The sequence below is a fragment of the Asterias amurensis genome, chromosome 13 (assembly GCF_032118995.1).
Source record: "Asterias amurensis chromosome 13, ASM3211899v1".
Taxonomy (NCBI): domain Eukaryota; kingdom Metazoa; phylum Echinodermata; class Asteroidea; order Forcipulatida; family Asteriidae; genus Asterias; species Asterias amurensis.
The window spans coordinates 5,704,501-5,724,766 of NC_092660.1; the positions used below are offsets into that span (position 1 = coordinate 5,704,501).

At 38.9% G+C, this 20,266-nt stretch overlaps 2 protein-coding genes across 4 annotated transcripts in view; both read right to left on the bottom strand.

The window, feature by feature from the left end:
* The window catches only part of LOC139945706 (uncharacterized), a 47,222-nt gene extending 42,074 nt beyond the window's left edge, over window positions 1–5,148 (bottom strand). Inside the window, exon 1 of the mRNA XM_071943052.1 lies at window positions 4,821–5,148. The gene's annotated coding sequence lies outside the window, so the exon portion shown is untranslated. The remainder of the gene's footprint in view (window positions 1–4,820) is intronic.
* A 3,455-nt stretch (window positions 5,149–8,603) lies between these two features.
* The window catches only part of LOC139945707 (uncharacterized), a 58,518-nt gene continuing 46,855 nt past the window's right edge, over window positions 8,604–20,266 (bottom strand). The window contains exons 18-20 of one of the 3 annotated variants that reach the window (XM_071943053.1): window positions 14,558–14,663; window positions 13,405–13,539; window positions 8,604–12,126 (exon numbers count right to left, since the gene is read on the bottom strand). In XM_071943053.1, the coding sequence (XP_071799154.1) occupies window positions 13,449–13,539; window positions 14,558–14,663 (197 nt within the window). In that variant the 3' untranslated portion in view covers window positions 8,604–12,126; window positions 13,405–13,448. Of the gene's footprint in view, window positions 12,127–13,404; window positions 13,540–14,557; window positions 20,198–20,266 lie in introns of those variants that run through there. The other 2 variants (XR_011787165.1, XR_011787166.1) reach the window with 2 other exon arrangements.

Genomic DNA, 20,266 nt, shown 5'->3' on the forward strand with positions numbered 1-20,266 from the left:
TCGAATAAACTGGAGACTGTTTATTTTTTAATGTACCACTTTTACAAATTCCCCTAGTGTAATTAATTAGGTAATTATCTTTTATCATTATGGTTGTGTTTAAAGGCAGTATTGGTAATTATTACTCAAACCAATCATAAAAACTTACTTGGTAACGAGCAATGGAGAGCTATTGGTAGTATAAAACATAGTGAGAAACGGCTTTCTCTGAAGTACCGTTGCATATAAGAGAAAGGGGTAATTCTCATAAAAGACTTCAGCTGAAGCTTTTCTTGGAATCACACAAACTGTCAACAAGGGTGGTTTTCTTACATTGTTTTCTTGCAATTTCGATGACCAATTAAGCCCAATTTTTCACGGTTTTGTTATTGTATGCAATATGATTGGATACACCAAGTGAGGATAGTGTTTTTTGACAACTACCAATAGTGTCAGGGCCTTTCAAATCGCGAAAGAAAACTCTACAAACAGATAAATAGTCTGGCCCACTTGAGTTGAGAGATAGTCGTTGCAGTGCATAGGGTGTGTAACGCTTCACTGCTCTACTCGTGTCGCGACATGTCGCCGGGTATCCGACCCCTTGAGGAATGTTTACGCGGTACCCTCACGCGATGCGCAACAAGGGGAAAATCGCCCATTAACTACCAAATTGATTGGAATTAATTAATGAGGTAGTATACATTATTGTCCTTCACGCATAAGAGCTTTTATTGGTTAGGCCTGACTTTATTTTCTTTTTATTAGTTTTTGGTTTTTACCCACACACCGATGTGTGTTAGCACTGTATACTCAGTACTTTCCCGAGTCCTGTGAAAAAAATATCACAGGCATGTTACTCGGGTGGGATTCGAGCCCACGACCCTTGCAATTCTAGAGCAGTGTCTTACCATGGAGGAAGGAAGAGAAGGAGCTCGAACGAAGGTACTTCAAAAGTCGAACCTGCGGTACCGCGGTCGTTTAACGACACCTCGTAATCACCCACATACCTCCACAGACAATGAGCGACCTCGCGTATGTGAGTTTGCGCGTGCGCACTTGGTTCTTCACTCAACTATGGTGCCGTATGTCGTATGGATATAATATAATATAATACAGAAAAAACAACTTTTTTGAGACCTGATAAAATTTGTGTACACTTGTGCTCACCAAATCGAAAAACACAATTGAATACCAACCACCCTCGTGTGCTTATACCCAAATTTTGAACCACCGCTAGTGACCGGAAAGTCAAAAAAATGTAAAAATATGCCATGATGTTTCCCTGAAACACCACAAACGGTAAATGAAAACGTGTATATTCACAATTCTTGTCTCCAATAATTCAACTTTACACGCAGGCAAGAGTGCAGACTGGCGGTACCACACGTTCTGTACAAAGAGATTTAATCCCGCTCGTAAATCGGCCGTCCAGCTGGAGGTCTCCTATCTTTTTTCACTGGTCAGACAGGGGCATTGTCAGGGTATTCTTTTGTTACTCTGCGGTTTTGCGGGTCGTTCGAGCTCCTTCTCTTCCTTCCTCCATGGTCTTACCAACTAGACTACCGAGGTTGCCCGGTAGCTAGAGGCAGTTCGAATCCTATGTTTTGGCAGCGGGTACCTCAACGATATAATAGATGTTAAATTTGCATCGGGGATAAATTTAATGCGATAACGCCTAACAGGGCCGCCACTTCAAGGGATACACTTCACTTGGGCTGTCGACCCAAATCAATGTTTAATGTTTCCACCTACTCCTGTGGCTGAAACAGGGTTACCCACTTCACCGTCAATAAGGATGAAGGCGTGGGTATAACCATAGGGTTTACCCTCAAACTAACCCTTCGCACGTAGTCTACCAAAAAACTGCTACGGGCTAGTATGCATTTGTAAACACCACTTGCCAACTTGCCCCGTTGACTTCTAATATAAACTGCTGGTTTAAAATGCTCATATTATTTCGTCTTGTTCAAATGTGAAGAACCTAAACTTAAAATGTGCTAATTTATGTTATAGTGCATGTGTAAAAGTTAAACTTTAAAGGCAGTGGACACTATTGGTAATTGTCAAAGACTAGCCTTCACAGTTGGTGTATCTCAACATATGCATAAAATAACAAACCTGTGAAAATTTGAGCTCAATCGGTCATCAAACTTGCGAGATGATAATGAAAGAAAAATAACCCTTGCAACACGAAGTTGTGTGCGTTTAGATGGTTGATTTCGAGACCTCAAGTTCTAAACTTGAGGTCTCGAAATCAAATTCATTGAAAATTACTTCTTTCTCGAAAACTATGGCACTTCAGAGGGAGCCGTTTCTCACAATGTTTTATACCATCAACCTCTCCCCATTACTCGTCACCAAGAAAGGTTTTATGCCAATAATTATTTTGAGTAATTACCAATAGTGTCCACTGCCTTTAATGCACAAGTTGTGATCACTACCGTCATTCATCAGACAAATAATTAATGCCGACAACTTTGCTTAAAATCTGTGTCACAAAAAGGTAAAAGGCATATAATGATTCTGGTACAGTCGGCTACATTACGAAAAGTTTGACACGTTTGGTATTCTCACTCGGTGTATCCAAAGATGTATAATATAACAAATCTGTAAAAGTGTTGACTCAATTTTGCATCTAAGTCGCAAGAGAATAATGCCAGAAAAAAAACACTCTTGTTGCACACATTGTGTGCTTTCCGATCATGTGCCTAATAAAAAGCTTTAGACCTGAAGTCTTTTAATAATTATTTGAGTGAGAAATAACCCCCTTCTAAAAAACTTGATTATACTTCAGAGGGAGCCGCTTCTCACAATGTGTTATATTATCAACAGCTCCCCATTGCTCTTACCAAGTAAGTTTGTATGCTAAAATTATGTTGAGACCGTTAGTGTCCAGTGCATATAAATGCCTTCACATGAACCATGCTATAAATCAGCCGGCCTGGTTCTGATTTCCTCTACTTGAATGAGGCATCGGGGAGTCACGCTAACATGAAGTTAATAAAAATGTTCTACTGCAACTAATTCAACTCTAAACACAAAGCGAAAATGTCGCCAGTTATACTCATGACGGTCATTGATACAGTAGTCTGGTTCCGAGGGCGACACCCGTAAATATAGATACAGCCGTTGAAATGTCTCTAACAATCAGCTGTTGTTCTACAATCTAGTTTTTGACATACGGTTAAAGGGACATTTCAAAATGTTTTTTTCGCTAACAAAACTGTTGCTGGCAGTTAAGTACTTTATGTAATCCACTATATGCATAAACTGACAAACCTGTGAAAGTTTGAGATCGATATGCCCTCTGGGTAACGTGAAATAATGAAAAACTGACTACACATTTTTTGCATGACACCGGTTTAAAAACACTATAGACACTATTGGTAATATTGTCAAAGACCAGTCTTCTCACATGGTGTATCTCGATATGCATAAAACAACAAACCTGTGAAAATTTGAACTCAGTTAGTCGTTGAAGTTGCGAGATTATAATGGAAGAAAAAACACCCTTTTCACATCTTTCAGATCGATGCTTGATTTCGGGACCTCAAAATCGAATTCCGAGGTCTCGAAATCAAATTCGTATATTTTAGTGGAAAATTACTTCTTTTTTAAAAACCACATTACTTCAAGGGAAGCTGTTGTGAAATATCAACAGCTCCCCATACGCCTTTCTTAATATTTATGCATGATGAACGTCACAATGCTAATTTGGGGTAAGAATTAGGACATCATGCATATATTAAGAGAGGCGTATTGCTTGTTACCAAGAAAGTTTTATGCCTTTAAAATGTCGCTACCAACAGCAGTTGTTCTACAATGTAGTTTTTGGCAACACTCTTTATATAAAAATCTCTCTTTTTTTGTTTGATCATAGAAACGCAACTAATGAATCTGGTCAGGAATCTGGTAAAAAAAATTTAATTTTTTTTACTGGGAGTAAGGGGGACCTAGATCGGGAAATGAACGGTCACGCGTCAAGATCGACCAATGACATCCAGAGTTGCACCTGTAAAGTCTATTTACATCACGGTCAAGAAGTTTGTGTACGTGTTGCGCCGTGCTCCAGGTTTTGTCGGACGTGGATTTATCTTTCCTGCCACACGTATAGTATAGTAGACATATCTTGTGACCGATAATAGAGGCGAACAGGTTTCTCCGCCATTTATTTTACTTTTTATCTAACTGTTAAACTTTCTTATCGTTTCTGTGGGGTTGGGTGCTTCACCATTTTTGTTCTATTTTATATAATACTTATATTCAACTTTCTTCTCTATTTTTGTGGTGTGTATAATAGCTGAAACTATCTTGTGACCGATTATTGACGCAAACAAGTTATTATACAATTTGTTTAACTTAATCATATGATGCGTTTATTAAACTGTCTTCTTCGGGTTTTTTGGTGGGTGGGGTGGTAGCTGAAACAAACTCGATTTATTGTTGACTTTCTTCGGGGTTGGTTTTTAAAACAATGCAGTTGTTTACGTAATATAAGACAGCTGATGATATTACATTATATTTTTTATGTGATTGTTAGTGTCAAAATTTAGCACGTTTCCAAGAGCATTGACATTTTATAACCTTTTTACGCGAGATTGGAGACTTTTAATTTTGTCCATTTTCAAGAACGACATCGATCGGAAAATGTGAGTTTTTCAGCAACTCAAATCACGCGAGAAAAAAACCTGCGATAGGCCTATCACTGGCGTGCGAGTAGATGCTATTTAAACATTACAGAAACTATGCAACCAAATTAAACCAGGGGTTTCTTGGGTTCCAGTTACGAGGAATGGAAAACAACTTTGACCGTACTTTTGATTACAACGAGAATGTCCTACCTTTAAACCACTGCCACAGAGTCGACACTTGAATGTGCCTGAACCATCATGCCATCGTGACCACCTTTATCATCATCAGCAACATTTCATATATGCAGCTGCATCATCGCCATTATTTGATCTACACTTCTGACTTTATCTAGATTTACTTTCCTTTTTTAGACTTCTCTTCTCTTATAACAGGATCGTCGAACCTCGCCATCCATCACTTTCGATTTCCATCAACCGTAGTTATTATGCTTTGTATGTAACTTGTGTTTTGCCATGTTTGAGCGGGATCAATAATGGGGTAGTATAGAAACATTTTGCATTAGATTGACTCCTTTCTGTTGTGTATTACGGGCCTATCGGTTGTTCACCCTATACGGAGGTATTTCAATGGGTATGATTGGTAAACGTTTAACTAAGACCCAATGGGGGCAGTTCATAAAGGGTTCATAACTCCGAAGGTAGAACAATTATACTGTCATGTTTTGCCATGTGGAGTGGGAACAATGGGGTAGAACAATTTGCATATATTTACTGCTCCTTTCAGCGTACGGTTGTTCACCATACACGAAAGTATTTCAATGGTACAATTGGTACCGTTTACTCTCTACATAAGTACCTATACCCCCCCCCCCCACAAACTCCTTTGAAGCATTCCTGAGATTCCTTTAACACAATGACTATACGATAGGTGTGGGATTTATTTAAAAAAAAAAAACACCGGCTAATTCAATTTCGTTTTTAAAGTGAATGTCCGTTGCATCATCAGCATAGTCAGCGAAGGGAGGATTTCCATTTCAATTCACTGCACAAAGATTATTCCAACTCATTAGGTCGCAAGGATCATTCAAATTCGTAAAACCCAAAGCAGGAGGCGAGTCAGCCACTCAGTTTCATCAACATATTGACTGTTTAATATTATAAACATAAACATAAGGGGAGATGGCCTTAGCTTTCAATCCGAACCGGACCTTCGTCAGAGGCATAAACAAACACAAACAAAAACATGTCCATTCTAATAATACAGCAAAACAGGGGAGCAAAGAATTTTTCTGAGATATTATGGCGGACACTACAGGAGTACACTGTTTGGTTTGGGTGTATACAGGTTTGTTCGGTGGCATAGCATTGTGTCAACATGTCTCAAACAAGGGCTTAATGTAAGGCATCGAGAGAAAAAGCGGGGAAATAAAAGCCAATCAAAGTTTTACTAAATTACAATTGGGCTGGTCAAGATCCTATCATAGAAAGTGGGGACAATGGTCGATGACAGCTTGCTCCCCCACCCCACGACACTGCCTTCTACAACATCTCCGACCGTACGTGGTCTCATATCTGAATGACGTCACTAGGAGAGAGAGAGAAGGGATGTCTTATTCCTCCTAATCCAGCGATGACATTCTCCCCCTAATGAAGAATCCATCATCATTCACTGAGCTCATACCAGAACGTATCCGTTAATAGATCAAAGGAGAGCGCTGAAAGAGACGGACCCGGCTTCCGTAGTGACTTCTTTAATCATTCCGCGGTATGACACCCTGTATCCCGTCACCATTACATGAGTAGTAATATACAAATTGCGATAACGGGCCAGACCAAAACCCTAGTTTTATGACATTAAAGGCACTTGACATCATTTGTAATTGTCAAAGACCAGTATTCTCACTTGGTATATACCAACATATGCATAAAATACAAAATCTGTGAACATTCGGCCACAATTTGGTCAAGCTATAGTCTGACGTCCTGTTCTGCCATTCTATATAAATATGCACTACTAATAAATTGAGTTTTATCCATCACACATGCACCGATATGTGTTAGCACTGTTTACTCATACTATCCTGATCTTTGTCGAAAAAAAACCAAGATCACATGCATATAACTCGGGTGGGATGCGAACCCACGTTTTTTCCAAGTATTGTTTTCATGCACTACTAGTTTATGGGTGCGTTCGTTTACCTTCCCTGGGTCAACCCCGGTATGTGGTGTTTTTTTTTTCCCAGGACGAGCGTGGGTAATTATCTGCACACGTTCGTCCAGGGGAAAAAACCCGCCACACACCGGGGTCGACCCAGGGAAGCTAAATGAACGCACCCTATAGTACAGAGTGCAATCACATGTTTCTTCGGTATTAGAACGAGTACCCACGCAGAGAGGACCCACCTCCTTCTCCTCCGGTCTACGTGCCCCAGCATTACACGAACCCCCCCCCCCCCCCCTTCCCACTGACGGAAAAGATTATCAATATTTCGAGCACGGTTTCGATCTGTCACGGGGGGTTGAAGACAAGACGTCTTAATTACCTATAAGATGGCAATTAAGCGTGGTCGAATACCGCACTGGGGGCCAGCGACTCGGCTTACTGACTGCGAGTTGGGGTCGATGCGCACTTGACTCAGACCTCGAGTCCCATCCAGCCCGATTTGGTCCATTTTCTGCGCTGTTTTTCTTGGGGAGCGAGAGCCGAAATCTCTAGCATGAAATGAGCCACGTGTTGACATGTTCCAGAAGGTTTTTTTTTTTCTCATTACATTTAGGGGGATTCTGAGATTTTGAAACCTCTATATCTATTATGAAGTGGCGTAATTGCTTCGTGACATGTACTGTTTGGTTGAAAACCCTCCCCCCTCTAAACTCTGCCCACCCACCACTCTCTACCTCTATTCTTCAAGCATTTTGAAACATTTCCAAACTTTCCATTTTAGGCCTATTTCCATTCCATCCGAACGTTTAAAGGCCGTTTGTGGTATTTTTGGTTTTAGAATAAAAAGAAAGTAATGTGTGTAGGAAAACATTTCTGTATGAAAAGTTGATGGAATATAAAACAAACATTTTGAGTTAAACCACAAGGAAATCTGACTGGGTATACTTGTTCAACTACAACAAGATAAAGCCATGTAAAGAAAAGATTAACCCAGTTTGAATGGTATGGGAAACATTTTGTGAACTTCATACAGAACAAAAATCGAACATTTTGCTTTCAAGACTTCATTTTGGCAATAGAGGCGTTTATCAATCCGCGTCATAAATAGATTACATTTTTGTCACAGTGGTTTTTACGGAAGAAAGTTAACGTAGACAGCGTAACAAATGTACACATGCGACTCTTGTAATTGTCTTTAAAAAGCAGAACCACTTTATAAAATGCTCTTTGAACGAGGTTTGCCCTGACACAAATTCAAAGTAGCGTAAAATAAGAAGGTACAACCCCACGATTGCCAAAAACGGGCCGGGACTGACCATATTTGCCCCCCCCCTTCTTTGAGAATCAAACAGTGAACTTGATCCAACCTGACTACTGCATTATTGGAAAAGACTTTCCAACGGGTAAATAGGAAGAAGTCCCATCTGGTGATTGCACGGTCCAATCCGAGTTCAATCAGCGAGCATATGGGGGTTTACCAGCTAATTTACCCGCGCGTCCTTGATTTTTTTTTAGCCCCCCGCTCCAGCACGCACAATGTGCAGAAATTTTTGATTATCATCGGAACAAAAAATGTTAACGTGGTAAGTTTGCTAGCCGACTACGACAGAAGTGAACATTTCTTTAGTCTTTGAGTGACCGTTTATTATACAATGGATAGGGTATGACTACCTGCATACATTCATAGGCCCTTTTCGAAACCACGGCTTCGGCATTGGATTCGGCTCAGTCTAGATTGGCCCCGCGGTTGTTTCGAAAATTGCGCGCGCTCAACATTCACCAATAAGTCAATCTCGTTAACATTTTGTTTAAATCAAATACGTAGAAGAGACGTCATCATAGAATGATAAAAACACAAGTTTACACAATTATGTCCACACGTTTTGTCATTTAATTGGTCATGATTCCATCGAAATGCAGCTATTGCCTAATTAGTTTCAGCTTATTTTAATGTGCCCAATAATTTTGTTTCAATCTAAAACATTACCCAATAAGCTACAGACAATAACTCGATTCCTCGTTATATAAAAAATAAATTTAGAAAAATCGCAAAAAAAAAAGAGAAAAACTGTACAAACATTGTGTAACTATTCTCAGGCAACAATTACAAAAAAGGGATTAAGTGGAAACAAAAATTTAGATCTATAATTTGTTTGACAGACATGTCTATCATATGACTCTACATTTTAACACAACATACATCATATTTATGCATTTAGGCCTAATATTGAAAATAAATAACAAGATTAACCCCAAAATGTTTGGTTTATGCTTCCATTTGCATTCGGCTGTAATGAGGTTGTATTGGTGTAAACTATTCTTAACAATTTGTCCCGTTTTCACTTTATTGAAAAACAACAACGCCTTGTCTGGCAATTTGTTAAATTTCTACATGAGCACTTTAAAGGTTAATCATAATAACGTCATCAAAGCCTACTCTAGTCGATACGACTTTTATCTACAAAATATATTTATTTCTTTATTCAGCTGTTGTGTTATGCTATATTATTACCTTTTGCACTCTAAATTCGTCTCATTACTGAAAAACGTTACGTGAAAAATCTGTCATCAAGCTGCAGAAACTTCGAACATCTTAAATTGGTTAATTTTAATATTTTATTACACATCATCCACCAGCACAATTAACGCCACCAGTCATTGAATAGGAATCAAGGGGAAAAATATAATTTTAGAAGTGTTCAGAAGAAGGCAGGATTCCAGTGGTAAAGCATTCAATGGTTAATTCATAACCCATGACATCATCATACATCAACGCTACGCTGGCCTCTCAAAGCCACACTTTAACACTGAGAAACCTATCAGCATCTAAGGCTACAGTCTGGGCCCAATTTCATAGAGCTGCTAAGCACAAACAATTACTTAGCGTGAAATCCTTGATAAAATCAGGATTACCAACAAAATTTCCATTTGTTGCATATTGCTTGTTGCTGGTATTCAGCTGTTGTTTGCTTATCTTGAAAATCACGTTGACATTGTGGTTGGGTTAAGAAATTTCATGCTAAGCAAATGTTTGTGCTTAGCTCTTTGAAGTTGGCCCCTGGGGTGGGATTCGCACCGGCGTCCACAGAGGTAGACGGCTTGGAAAGAAACTACAGAGTAAACTCTTACATGAACCTCCCACCCGAGAAATATGACTGTGATGTTATTGACAGAGCTCAGGAAAGTATTGAGTAATATTATTGTACAGTGCTATTACACATCGATGAAATTAGTCTACCCAAAATTATTAATAAACTCACAGCATGTTTTACTATATGTTTTCCCACTTTATTCCACGTCAATTGTGTGCTATATAGGTACATTATATCATAAGCAATTTTTTTGTAAATCATTATTCCTATTACAATTATCATTTAGATTATCTTCGTTTAGAAAAATACATTTGCCTCTATATCTTTTCAATAGTGTTTTTTTAAGCTGCCCTCGGATGATTTACATTCTAGTGCAATAATGCTGTCAACATCAAAGCACAGAAAATAATTTTAAGCTGCAGTGGCAACGAACAAACAAACGTCAAAAGGGAAAGCATTCCTCTAAAACTGAGTAACCCTCCATTAAAAAAAGAAAAGAAACCAGCAACCTTAGTGTACACATCTTTGATTTACGTCGATACAAAAATACAAACGTTGGATGTATGTTGGATGTTTTAAAGATTTTTGGTCCTTAAATATATATATATATATATATATATATATATCGTAAGTATATCATTACTTTGCTAAAACAATGCCTCCTCAACAATTCCAACATGGAACTAAAAGAGAACAAATTTACACAAGAATGTGTTTTGCTAACATTTTAAAGGGTTTGGGTATTTTTTGTAGGACTGTTTTACTCATTTCTCAAAAAACTACAGCTCAGCGAGTAACATTTGAAGAGAATCTTTCTACCACCATTATCTTCAAACCGACCGTGTAAGTTTAATAATATTTTATCAGTCAGTGGAAGATGTGTTTTGTGCTACAAAATGTACCCAAACCCTTCTTAATTCGACCAAACGTCCTGGTCCCGCCTGGTTTGTGTCCAATTTGGGAAGTATACTGGTGCGAAATCAACCACAATTGAAACTGACTGCCCAGAAGCCCCCAAATGTCGATTAATGATTCTATTCGAACTCCTATAAATATAATAACTATGGATTTTTTAATAACTAAACAAATCATGAGGTCTACAAGCAAGTGCACTTCTTCAACAGAGGGCGCCCTGTATTTTAAACTCTCTCCTGACGGATTATGATTCGGAGCTTGTTCTATTCCTTTTTTTTTAAGGTTGGTTTCCGAATAGTTTTCTGATTTCGATCTCAATAAATATACACATATAAATATCAGTCTGCTCAACGATAGAGGGCGCAAAATTACTCCACTTGTAGCCAACCGATCTATAGATTGCACGCAATTACCAACAACTTACACAACAAATAAAATAGAAATTTAATCCAAGCTTATCTAATTTGACATAAAAAGGTTAGCCTTGGGTGAGAGACTTTGTATAGCCTTTCAGAGTGACTCCGCTAGGGGTTTTTGCATAAAAAGGTTACATTTAAGTTTCAACTCCTATTACGTATTTTTTCTTCTCCTTTTTTGTTCATTAAATTTTAAAAATGCTTTTTATTGTATAATGTCTGTCCCAACAAAATACAATGAGAATTTATCGACATACGAAAGAGAAAGTTTTTACTTTCGACGTTATCCTTTGTTTTGTTTTATGATGGAAGTGCCAATCTACATCTTACAGTATTAAATAAACCTTATGCTGAGACCACACCCCAAGGAAAAGCTATCTGTAAAAAATTCCTTTCAAAAGAACTATTTTCGTGTGTTTCACAATAAGCCGCTATAATTGGTAGTTATTGTCAACGACCAGTATCCAACACTTTGTGTGACCCAACATTTACATGAAATAACAAACCTGTGAAAGTTTAAGGTCAATTTGGTGCTAATTGTAGTCAAAGAAAAACTAATGGGGAAACCCTGATCAACATATCTAACGCAAGATTTCGGACTCAAAACCAGTTTTCACCATTTCTCAAAATCTACAGCAACTGAGTCAAGATTACTTCAAATTTGTCCAATGTTTAGACCTGCTTTTGAAACAAACCCCATGTAACTAGCTGAAATAGCAGCGGATAAGTAACAGATTTAATTTGATATAACCCATGTAAAAATTACTTCGTAATATCAGCATTCATAACTCCCAATGGTGCAGCAAACTTCACTCATATTTCATAGTTGATTTTTGCAAAACATGCAAACAAAATAGGACCAATCGCTTGCAAAAAATAAACAGCAATTAATAGAATAAAAGTTTGACCTTGAGGAATGCGAGTACAACATATGATTCGCCTTGTCCAATCCTCTTCCGAAGAGAGATCTGTAAAAGACAAATTTGAGTTTGCTTACATGTTATCGTCACAATAAATTACTTGAGTTTAATGAAACATTAAAGGTAAATGTTCTTAACTTACTCAGTTCTTCTTAAAATTAAAATTAACCCTTAAATCTATTTAAACAAACAGGCCCTTTGGAATTGAAATCTCAAATTCATTTTATAAGTGTGTATAAACAGGCAAGCAATGTATTTCAGTTTAAGAGGCCCATAAATATACATGAGAGGCACCTCTCTACACATGTACCATGCATTTACAAGGTAGGGTGCAGTCTGCTTCCAACAAGCCATTAGGCGAGTTAGATTTGAATAATGTCTGGTACAATGACTTCCTTAGTCATAGTGTACCGCTTACATTTTAATTCCTCAGACTATATGGACAGTTACCATGTCAAATGGTTCGGGGTAAGCTTTTCATAGCAACCTACAGATGAGCAAACCCTGGTACCATTGTCCAATACACATCCACACATAATTGTGCAATTGTTCACTGTCTCTTACGTACGTAAATTGGTATTACTCTAAAGCTTGCCCTAATTATGTGACATACATGTCGCGACTATCTTGATAGTCTGAGGAATTCAAATTAATTTAAGCGGTAACTTGTGATCAAGCACGCCATTTTACCAGTTTGACAATAAATTAAACTCTTTGGGTTCATCAAGCAAGAACATGACAAAACCACTATTCAGAATGACAAGTTTTGGTTTCCTTTTGGCATGAAACAGCAAACATGACTTGGGGCTTATTAGAGCCCGTTCAAAGTACCAAACAGTAATGTCCATGGGTCTTGCTTAAGGACAATAGTGCCATGATCGGAACCAAACGGTACACTAGGCCTACAACACCAGAGCTTGAGCGCGGTGCTCAACACCACTCACCGACAGCACTCTATATTTACAATAATAAAATTTAAACAACACACCACAAATTCAAACATTCTTATTATGTGTGGACATTCCTCTATTTTGTGCACTTAACAAACTTCTCTTTAACACTGTGAAAAGCCTGTGAACGTGTTTAAGTTTCATTAATAGTCCCTACATTGTCAGAACTTTCAGGTCCACATTTCGCACATAGCGCTTAAACAGTTTCCATAGAGCTGTGAAAGAATATAGCACAGACAAATCTTGCTTATGAGTACGAAACCTGTTACCTGCCATATAATTAATAGCACAATAATCGTTACTGGTTCCTAGAGGGATGGAAATAAGTGCTATATAAGAAGCCACTATTATTACTTATACTTATACATATACTTACTTTATTCTTAATTCAACAGACTCCTCTCTGTTGGTTGAACATCTTTACTTCCTGTGCCAGATGGTTAAGGTTGCCACGTCCATGTTACCTGATGGCTGAGTGTAGGGTATCTTCCTGTCTTCGGTAAGCTCCAAACTTTCAAAAGAATTATTCAAAAATGGTATTGAGTATTAAATGAACTTTTCTTACTCTATCATTAATTACCACCCACAGTGTTGCGTAGAATTGCTGAATAAGAAGTAAGTCAATAATTTACGGACAAATAGATGAGCAACTATTGTCAATAGACCTTATGTATTATATGTCATCAAGCCGCCACCTTGGAGGTTAAACAATGACGTAACAATCAAATTGCACAGATTTGTACGCGCAGCACACAGTTTTGGTCAATCACCAGCCTTTTTTACCTCAAGGTGAGGGCGCCCTACTGACATGACATCATGTGCGTTAGGTCTATATAAGTAAAAACTTCAATCGAGAGAGATTAACTAACTAGTCAGAGATCAGGATCATCAAAACTGCATAGAACCAAACAGGGTCCCTAGAGGGCCTCATAAGACTTGATCGGTGCCTTTTTGAAACAAGTTGATACACCATTTGAAACCATTCAAGTATATGGTTTTGAATGGTATGATAACTGTGCACACAGTGGGTTCCCCAAATGATTTTGAATGGTGGTGCAGCTGGTACAGAATACTTTAAGGATTGTTTTAAGTGGTGCATCACTATGTCATGACTTTGAGTGATACCAGGCGGTGTGGGGGTGACCAATCTGCGGCTGCCCATGGCCACGAGGTTACCATACACTATGTCATAGACACTACAGGATTTGTGTAACAGCTTTCTGACCATCTGAAACCATTTGGCTATGGTAATGCACACAGGTACAGTGTATGCACAGCTCGAAACCATCTGAATGGTTTTGAGTGGTAGTACAGCTTATCATCAACCCTGCTCAAATGGTACTGCCATGTGTGTACAAAAACAATGGGGCGTATAAACGTTAGTGAATTTTGAATTGTTTTGAATGGCGTATCAGTAGGAGGGTTAAGTCCCCTACTCATGGCCCCATTCGGCATGCTAACATTTTAAAATAGTCACAAAAATCTATAGGCCCTCTAGAGGGAAATAACCTGAACACTTCTGAGCTCACCATCTTCCGATGATCGGTTGGAAATCCTTTGCTCCATAGCCCTTCTTTGAGAGGATGACGACGACTCCGTTTGGAATAATGACTTCACAAAGTCTCAGCAACCAGGCTAGGGATCAGAAAACACGGCCATACAGCCAGAAAAAGTGGTCTTTAGTAATCTGAACAATGACAATACACCCGGCAAACAAGAAACAAGTCAACATGACATTTCACTCTCGCCACATCTTCATTCCGCTGTCCAAATACCCTGTATGTTAAGATATTAATAGAACACCTCTCAAGAACACTGGTGATGAATATCAGGGACACATACATCAAGCCTGGAGGAATGACAAGAAAAAAAATGGATCTACACTTTGGTAATTCCCATAGAACTAGAAAAGTGAGAACGCTGAGCTTAATATTGTAGACTCTGTCTCCTGTGCACGCCCTCTTAGTCAGCTGTGGACCAAAACCATGCGACACGTATGTATGGCGTTATAGACCTTTCCATTGCTGATAAACAAACCAAGCTGGTTGGCTTGGTTGGCTTGGATGGCCGAAAGTTTGTAAAACACTCCAATCGAGTAAAAAGATGTTTTAACCAAATTCAATAATTTCTGCAAAACTTTTGATTCAATAAAATAGCTCCCACCATAATGGAAAGTAGGGCGGACTGAAACAGTGACTTCAGCTCTCTACATGGTAATAAACAAAAGAAAAAAATGTTTTAGATGCGAGTACATGTAATGTTTAACAAAAGCATCATCACTTTATCAACATGCTATATAACAAAAAAGTGATTGCCCATTAAAGCAAACACATAACAAGGCCGAACAAAATGGACAAGGGTAACTACTAAAAATGCAGAACAAGAAACTCAAGTGTAAGAAAATCAAGTAAAAGGCAATTAAGAAAACAATTCTTTGTTTAACATATACATATAAGATTAAACCCTCATAATCGTATTATAGAGGGGGAAAATTCAATCAGCGATACAGTTCTTTGATTCGATGCCTGCACTGATTCTTTTCACTTTTCTTGTTCAGAAAATTCATGCGTCTTTTTGGTGTCTTGTGGTACGGTCCGATGCAATGAATGGTAGTGTTATTTGTAACCATGACAACATATCAAATGTTAACGACTATGGATGAGCATGAGAGCATTCAATGTGAGAGAGGGGACGGGGCATGCACATTTTCATTGCAGTGGTCAAAGCTGTATACATGTAATGTCAAACGTTTTTTTGTTGTAACATGCAAGTTGGTGTTCATGGATATTTTTAAGTTAGTACAAATTTTGGTTTCTAGAGTCTCTGCCCCCAATACCCAACTGAATATTCATGAGATGAAAGTGAAAAATCTGTCTGTAAGCTTCTGATTGCACAAAGCTTCTACTCAAAGAAAAACCTAAACATTTAGTTTAAGACAGTTTAAGCAAGTCTACAAGCCACACGCTGAAGCTGAGAGTTCCCATTTCACAAAGGATCGCTAAAGCATAGCCCAACAATTAAGAAGTAATGGCGTCTTTTCAAGATGGCGAAGCTTCTTCTATTTCGAGTGGTGTCCTCGGTCGATGATATTACGGCTAAGGTTGCTCCAGGTCTTCCTGTCCCCCATGCATGTGGACACTTCCCCAGCTGTCACAAATCCAGTGTCCTTTTTCAGCAGATCGACATAGGTCAGATGGCCTCGACCTCTTTGGGCTTGACCTTGCTTGGGCTCCCAGAGCACAAGCTTGCTGGCTGGAAGCTCAGGGTGGCGATAGCAGTGCCCTGCAAACCTCAGTCTTCTAGCGCAGATTTTGGCGCTAAGCTTGGGGAGCCCGAGATAGAGGTCTGTGTTGGATTTATGTTCTGAGGTTTGAGAATAGCCCCTGGACTCGGCCTTGGCCTCTTAAGGTCAGGGACTCGACAACAACACTGCTGGAAAGTGTACCTAAACTGTACCAGTCTGATAAGAGAATCTTTCACACACATACTAGTGGATTTTGTTGAAATTTCATCAGACAGCATGCTGTCAATTTTAGCACTGTACACGTTTGGTAATTATTGTCAATGACCAGTGTTCTAACACGGTGTATCCCATCATAAGCATAAAATAACAATCCTGTGGACATTTGGGCTCAATTGTTCATCACAGTTGCGAGAAAATGATGAAAGAAAATACACCGTTATTGGACAAATTTGTGTGCTTTCAGACAGAAATAAAAGACTTCTAGCAAGAAGTCTTTCACTATTTTAGTGATAAATTACCTCTTTCTCAAAAACTACAATACTTCAGAGGGAGTCGTTTCCCACAATGTTTTATTCTATCAACAGCTCTCCAATGATCATTACTCAGTCAGTTTTTAAGTTAATATTCGTTCTGAGTAATTACCAAACACGTACCTTCCCTTTAAGGCAAAATGTGTAGACAATTCATCTCAAAGCGACCTCTTTAAATTCAACTTTTTTTGACTCATTAAGTTTACAAAACACAGGCTGGGAGACAAAATTGACACCAGTGGTTAAGTGGTAACACCATTGTAAACAAACAAAGTGAGTTCATGAAAAGATGATCATGCAGGTTAACAAAATAATCAAACAGTACAAACATAAACTAAAACTCAACAAACATACAGGTTCAAAATGGTGTTATGCACATATCCGTATAAGCCAAGCATTGCGAACAGACACATACTTTAAGTTTCAAAACCAAACAAGAGATCTGCAATTTGAAAATAATTAGTTAATATGGGAAAAAGCCATTTCTTTGGTAACATTCCTTGAGAATTTTGTGACCCAACGGATGCTAAGCATGATATTTAAAAAGCAACCACGATTTAACATGATGTGGACCACATATTTTCTGTATAACAAACAAAAGCAAAAACTGTTTTATTTAAAGACAGTGGACACTATTGGTAATTGTCAAAGACCAGTCTTCTCACTTGGTTTATCTCAACATATGCATAAAATAACGAACCTGTGAAAATTTGAGCTCATTTGGTGGTCGGAGTTGCGAGATAACTATGAAAGGAAAAAACACCCTTGTCACACGAAGTTGTGTGCTTTCAGATGCTTGATTTTCGAGACCTCAAATTCTTAACTTGAGGTCTCGAAATCAAATTCTAAGAAAATTACTTCTTTCTCAAAAACTACGTCGCTTCAGAGGTAGCCATTTCAAACCATGTTTTATACCATCAACCTTTCCCCATTACTCGTTACCAAGTAAGGTTTTATACTAATAATTATTTTGAGTAATTACCAAGTGTTCACTGCCTTTAAAGGAGGGAGAGAAAGTAACTTACCTTAAATTTGTGAATCTCAATTATATTATTTAGTTTATATTTATCCTATCAGGGAATGCCAATGCTAGTTTTTGAAAAAATATATATTCATTTTGGATTTTTAGTTTTGGATTTTTTTATTTTAATTGTTTTTTTTTGTGATTTTTAAAGTGCAGCCTTAAGATGGCAAAGCTATAAAGTAAAGACACATACATGTTTGTGTTTAGCTATTTTCTAGCTACTTTCAAATGCAATGGCATCCGCTGATATATTTAAAGAAAACAAACTACCCCAAACCACAAGTGAGCAGCAGTAGTGGATTTTGTTTTAGCCAAGAGACAATCCAAAGACCATAATACTTTTTACTTGGACCTTTTGCCCACCCTCCCCCTGTGCCACTGTGGTTGAAACTTTTCAAGATTTCTAGCCACAAATTAATTGGACTTGAAACAAAAACAATCCAGTACAGAGATGTTCATTGCCATCTAGTAATTGAACTTTTTTACTGTGTTTTTGATGAAGCTTTCTAACTCAAGCCACAATAGTTCAGCTTAGGGAGTGGGTGAGGCTGGGAAGTGGATGGGTTTTAGGGATGGGTTTGGTTCAGAGGAACTGGGGTACACGTACAGAAGGGAAATAGGTTGGGGACTAGGTGTGGTTAGGAAATAGGTGGGGTGAGGGATGGGGTAGCTTTAGGAGAACTGGGGTAGTGATAACACAAAACAAAAGGGTTTGGGAGTGGGTGAGGATGGGAAGTGGATGGGTTTAGGGATGGGTTTGGTTCAGGAGAACTGGGGTAGTGATAACACAAAATAAAAGGGTTTGGGAGTGGGTGAGGATGGGAAGTGGATGGGTTTTAGGGATGGGTTTGGTTCAGGAGAACTGGGGTACAGGTACAGAAGGGAAATATGTTGGGGACTAGGTGTGGTTAGGAAGTAGGTGAGGTGAGGGATGGGGTAGCTTTAGGAGAACTGGGGTAGTGATAACACAAAATAAAAGGGTTTGGGAGTGGGTGAGGCTGGGAAGTGGATGGGTTTTAGGGATGGGTTTGGTTCAGGAGAACTGGGGTAGAGGTACAGAAGGGAAATAGGTTGGGGATTAGGTGTGGTTAGGAAGTAGGTTGGTGAGGGATGGGGTAGCTTTAGGAGAACTGGGGTAGTGATAACACAAAATAAAAGGGTTTGGGAGTGGGTGAGGATGGGAAATGGATGGGTTTAGGGATGGGTTTGGTTCAGGAGAACTGGGGTAGAGGTACAGAAGGGAAATAGGTTGGGGATTAGGTGTGGTTAGGAAGTAGGTTTGTGAGGGATGGGGTAGCTTTAGGAGAACTAGGGTAGTGATAACACAAAATAAAAGGGTTTGGGAGTGGGTGAGGATGGGAAGTGGATGGGTTTTAGGGATGGGTTTGGTTCAGGAGAACTGGGGTACACGTACAGAAGGGAAATAGGTTGGGGATTAGGTGTGGTTAGGAAGTAGGTGAGGTGAGGGATGGGGTAGCTTTAGGAGAACTGGGGTAGTGAGAACACAAAATAAAAGGGTTTGGGAGTGGGTGAGGCTGGGAAGTGGATGGGTTTAGGGATGGGGAAGGTTCAGGAGAACTGGGGTAGAGGTAGAAAAGGAGGTAGGTCGGATAGCCGGCGAGGGTGTAAACAGGGTTGGGGTAACGGTTAGAATGTGAACTGAGAACTGAGAGAAGAAGGAAGCAAAAGAGAAAGTTGCTGGGGAGCAAAAGTGGGTGGGTTTACGGATGGGTACTCAAAATTTTTAACATTTCAGGTGGACAATTTCACGTTGAAACAACATAGTTTCAAATCATCGAGAGTGGCTAGAAATCTGGAAGAAGTTCAGAAAAAAAATTAGGTTTAAAATAATGTTTAGTTTTTGTTTAGACTTGCAGGGATGTCAGCTGGTCGCACCAATGTATCTCAATACCAGCGAGGGTTTAAACTCTCATCTTTGGGTGCCTGGATGGGTTCTTGAGGTAACACAATTTCGCGCAGAATGGACCATGCCTCTTTTTAAAACTTACAGCACGCAAGCAGAGCATCTTGGCTTTTAAAACTTTCTGATGGCTATCAAAGAGCAAGTTGCATGGGAGCACAAGATCTGCAGGTTTTCCATGTGCTACTTTTACCAAGTTGAACTTTGGTTTTAACAAATTTAATAATTGCGTTTATGCTCCGTTAGTATGGTTTATAATGACCACTGCAGTATGCAAAAAGAGGTTAAACAAGTCCAGCGGGATCTGATTGTTTTTTCTTCATTTCTCGAACCCCGTCCAGGCAACCAGGTTGGGAGCTGCATCGTTTAGTCCATGTTTAAGTGCCCTATTTATATTTAGAATCTAAGGTTTAGACTTGCAGAGATGAACAAGTGAATAAGGTCTTACCCCTGTGTGACAAGAAGTGGAGGAAAAAACACCACACTGTTAGTAAAAATTAGTTGTCAAGTCCACGGTAG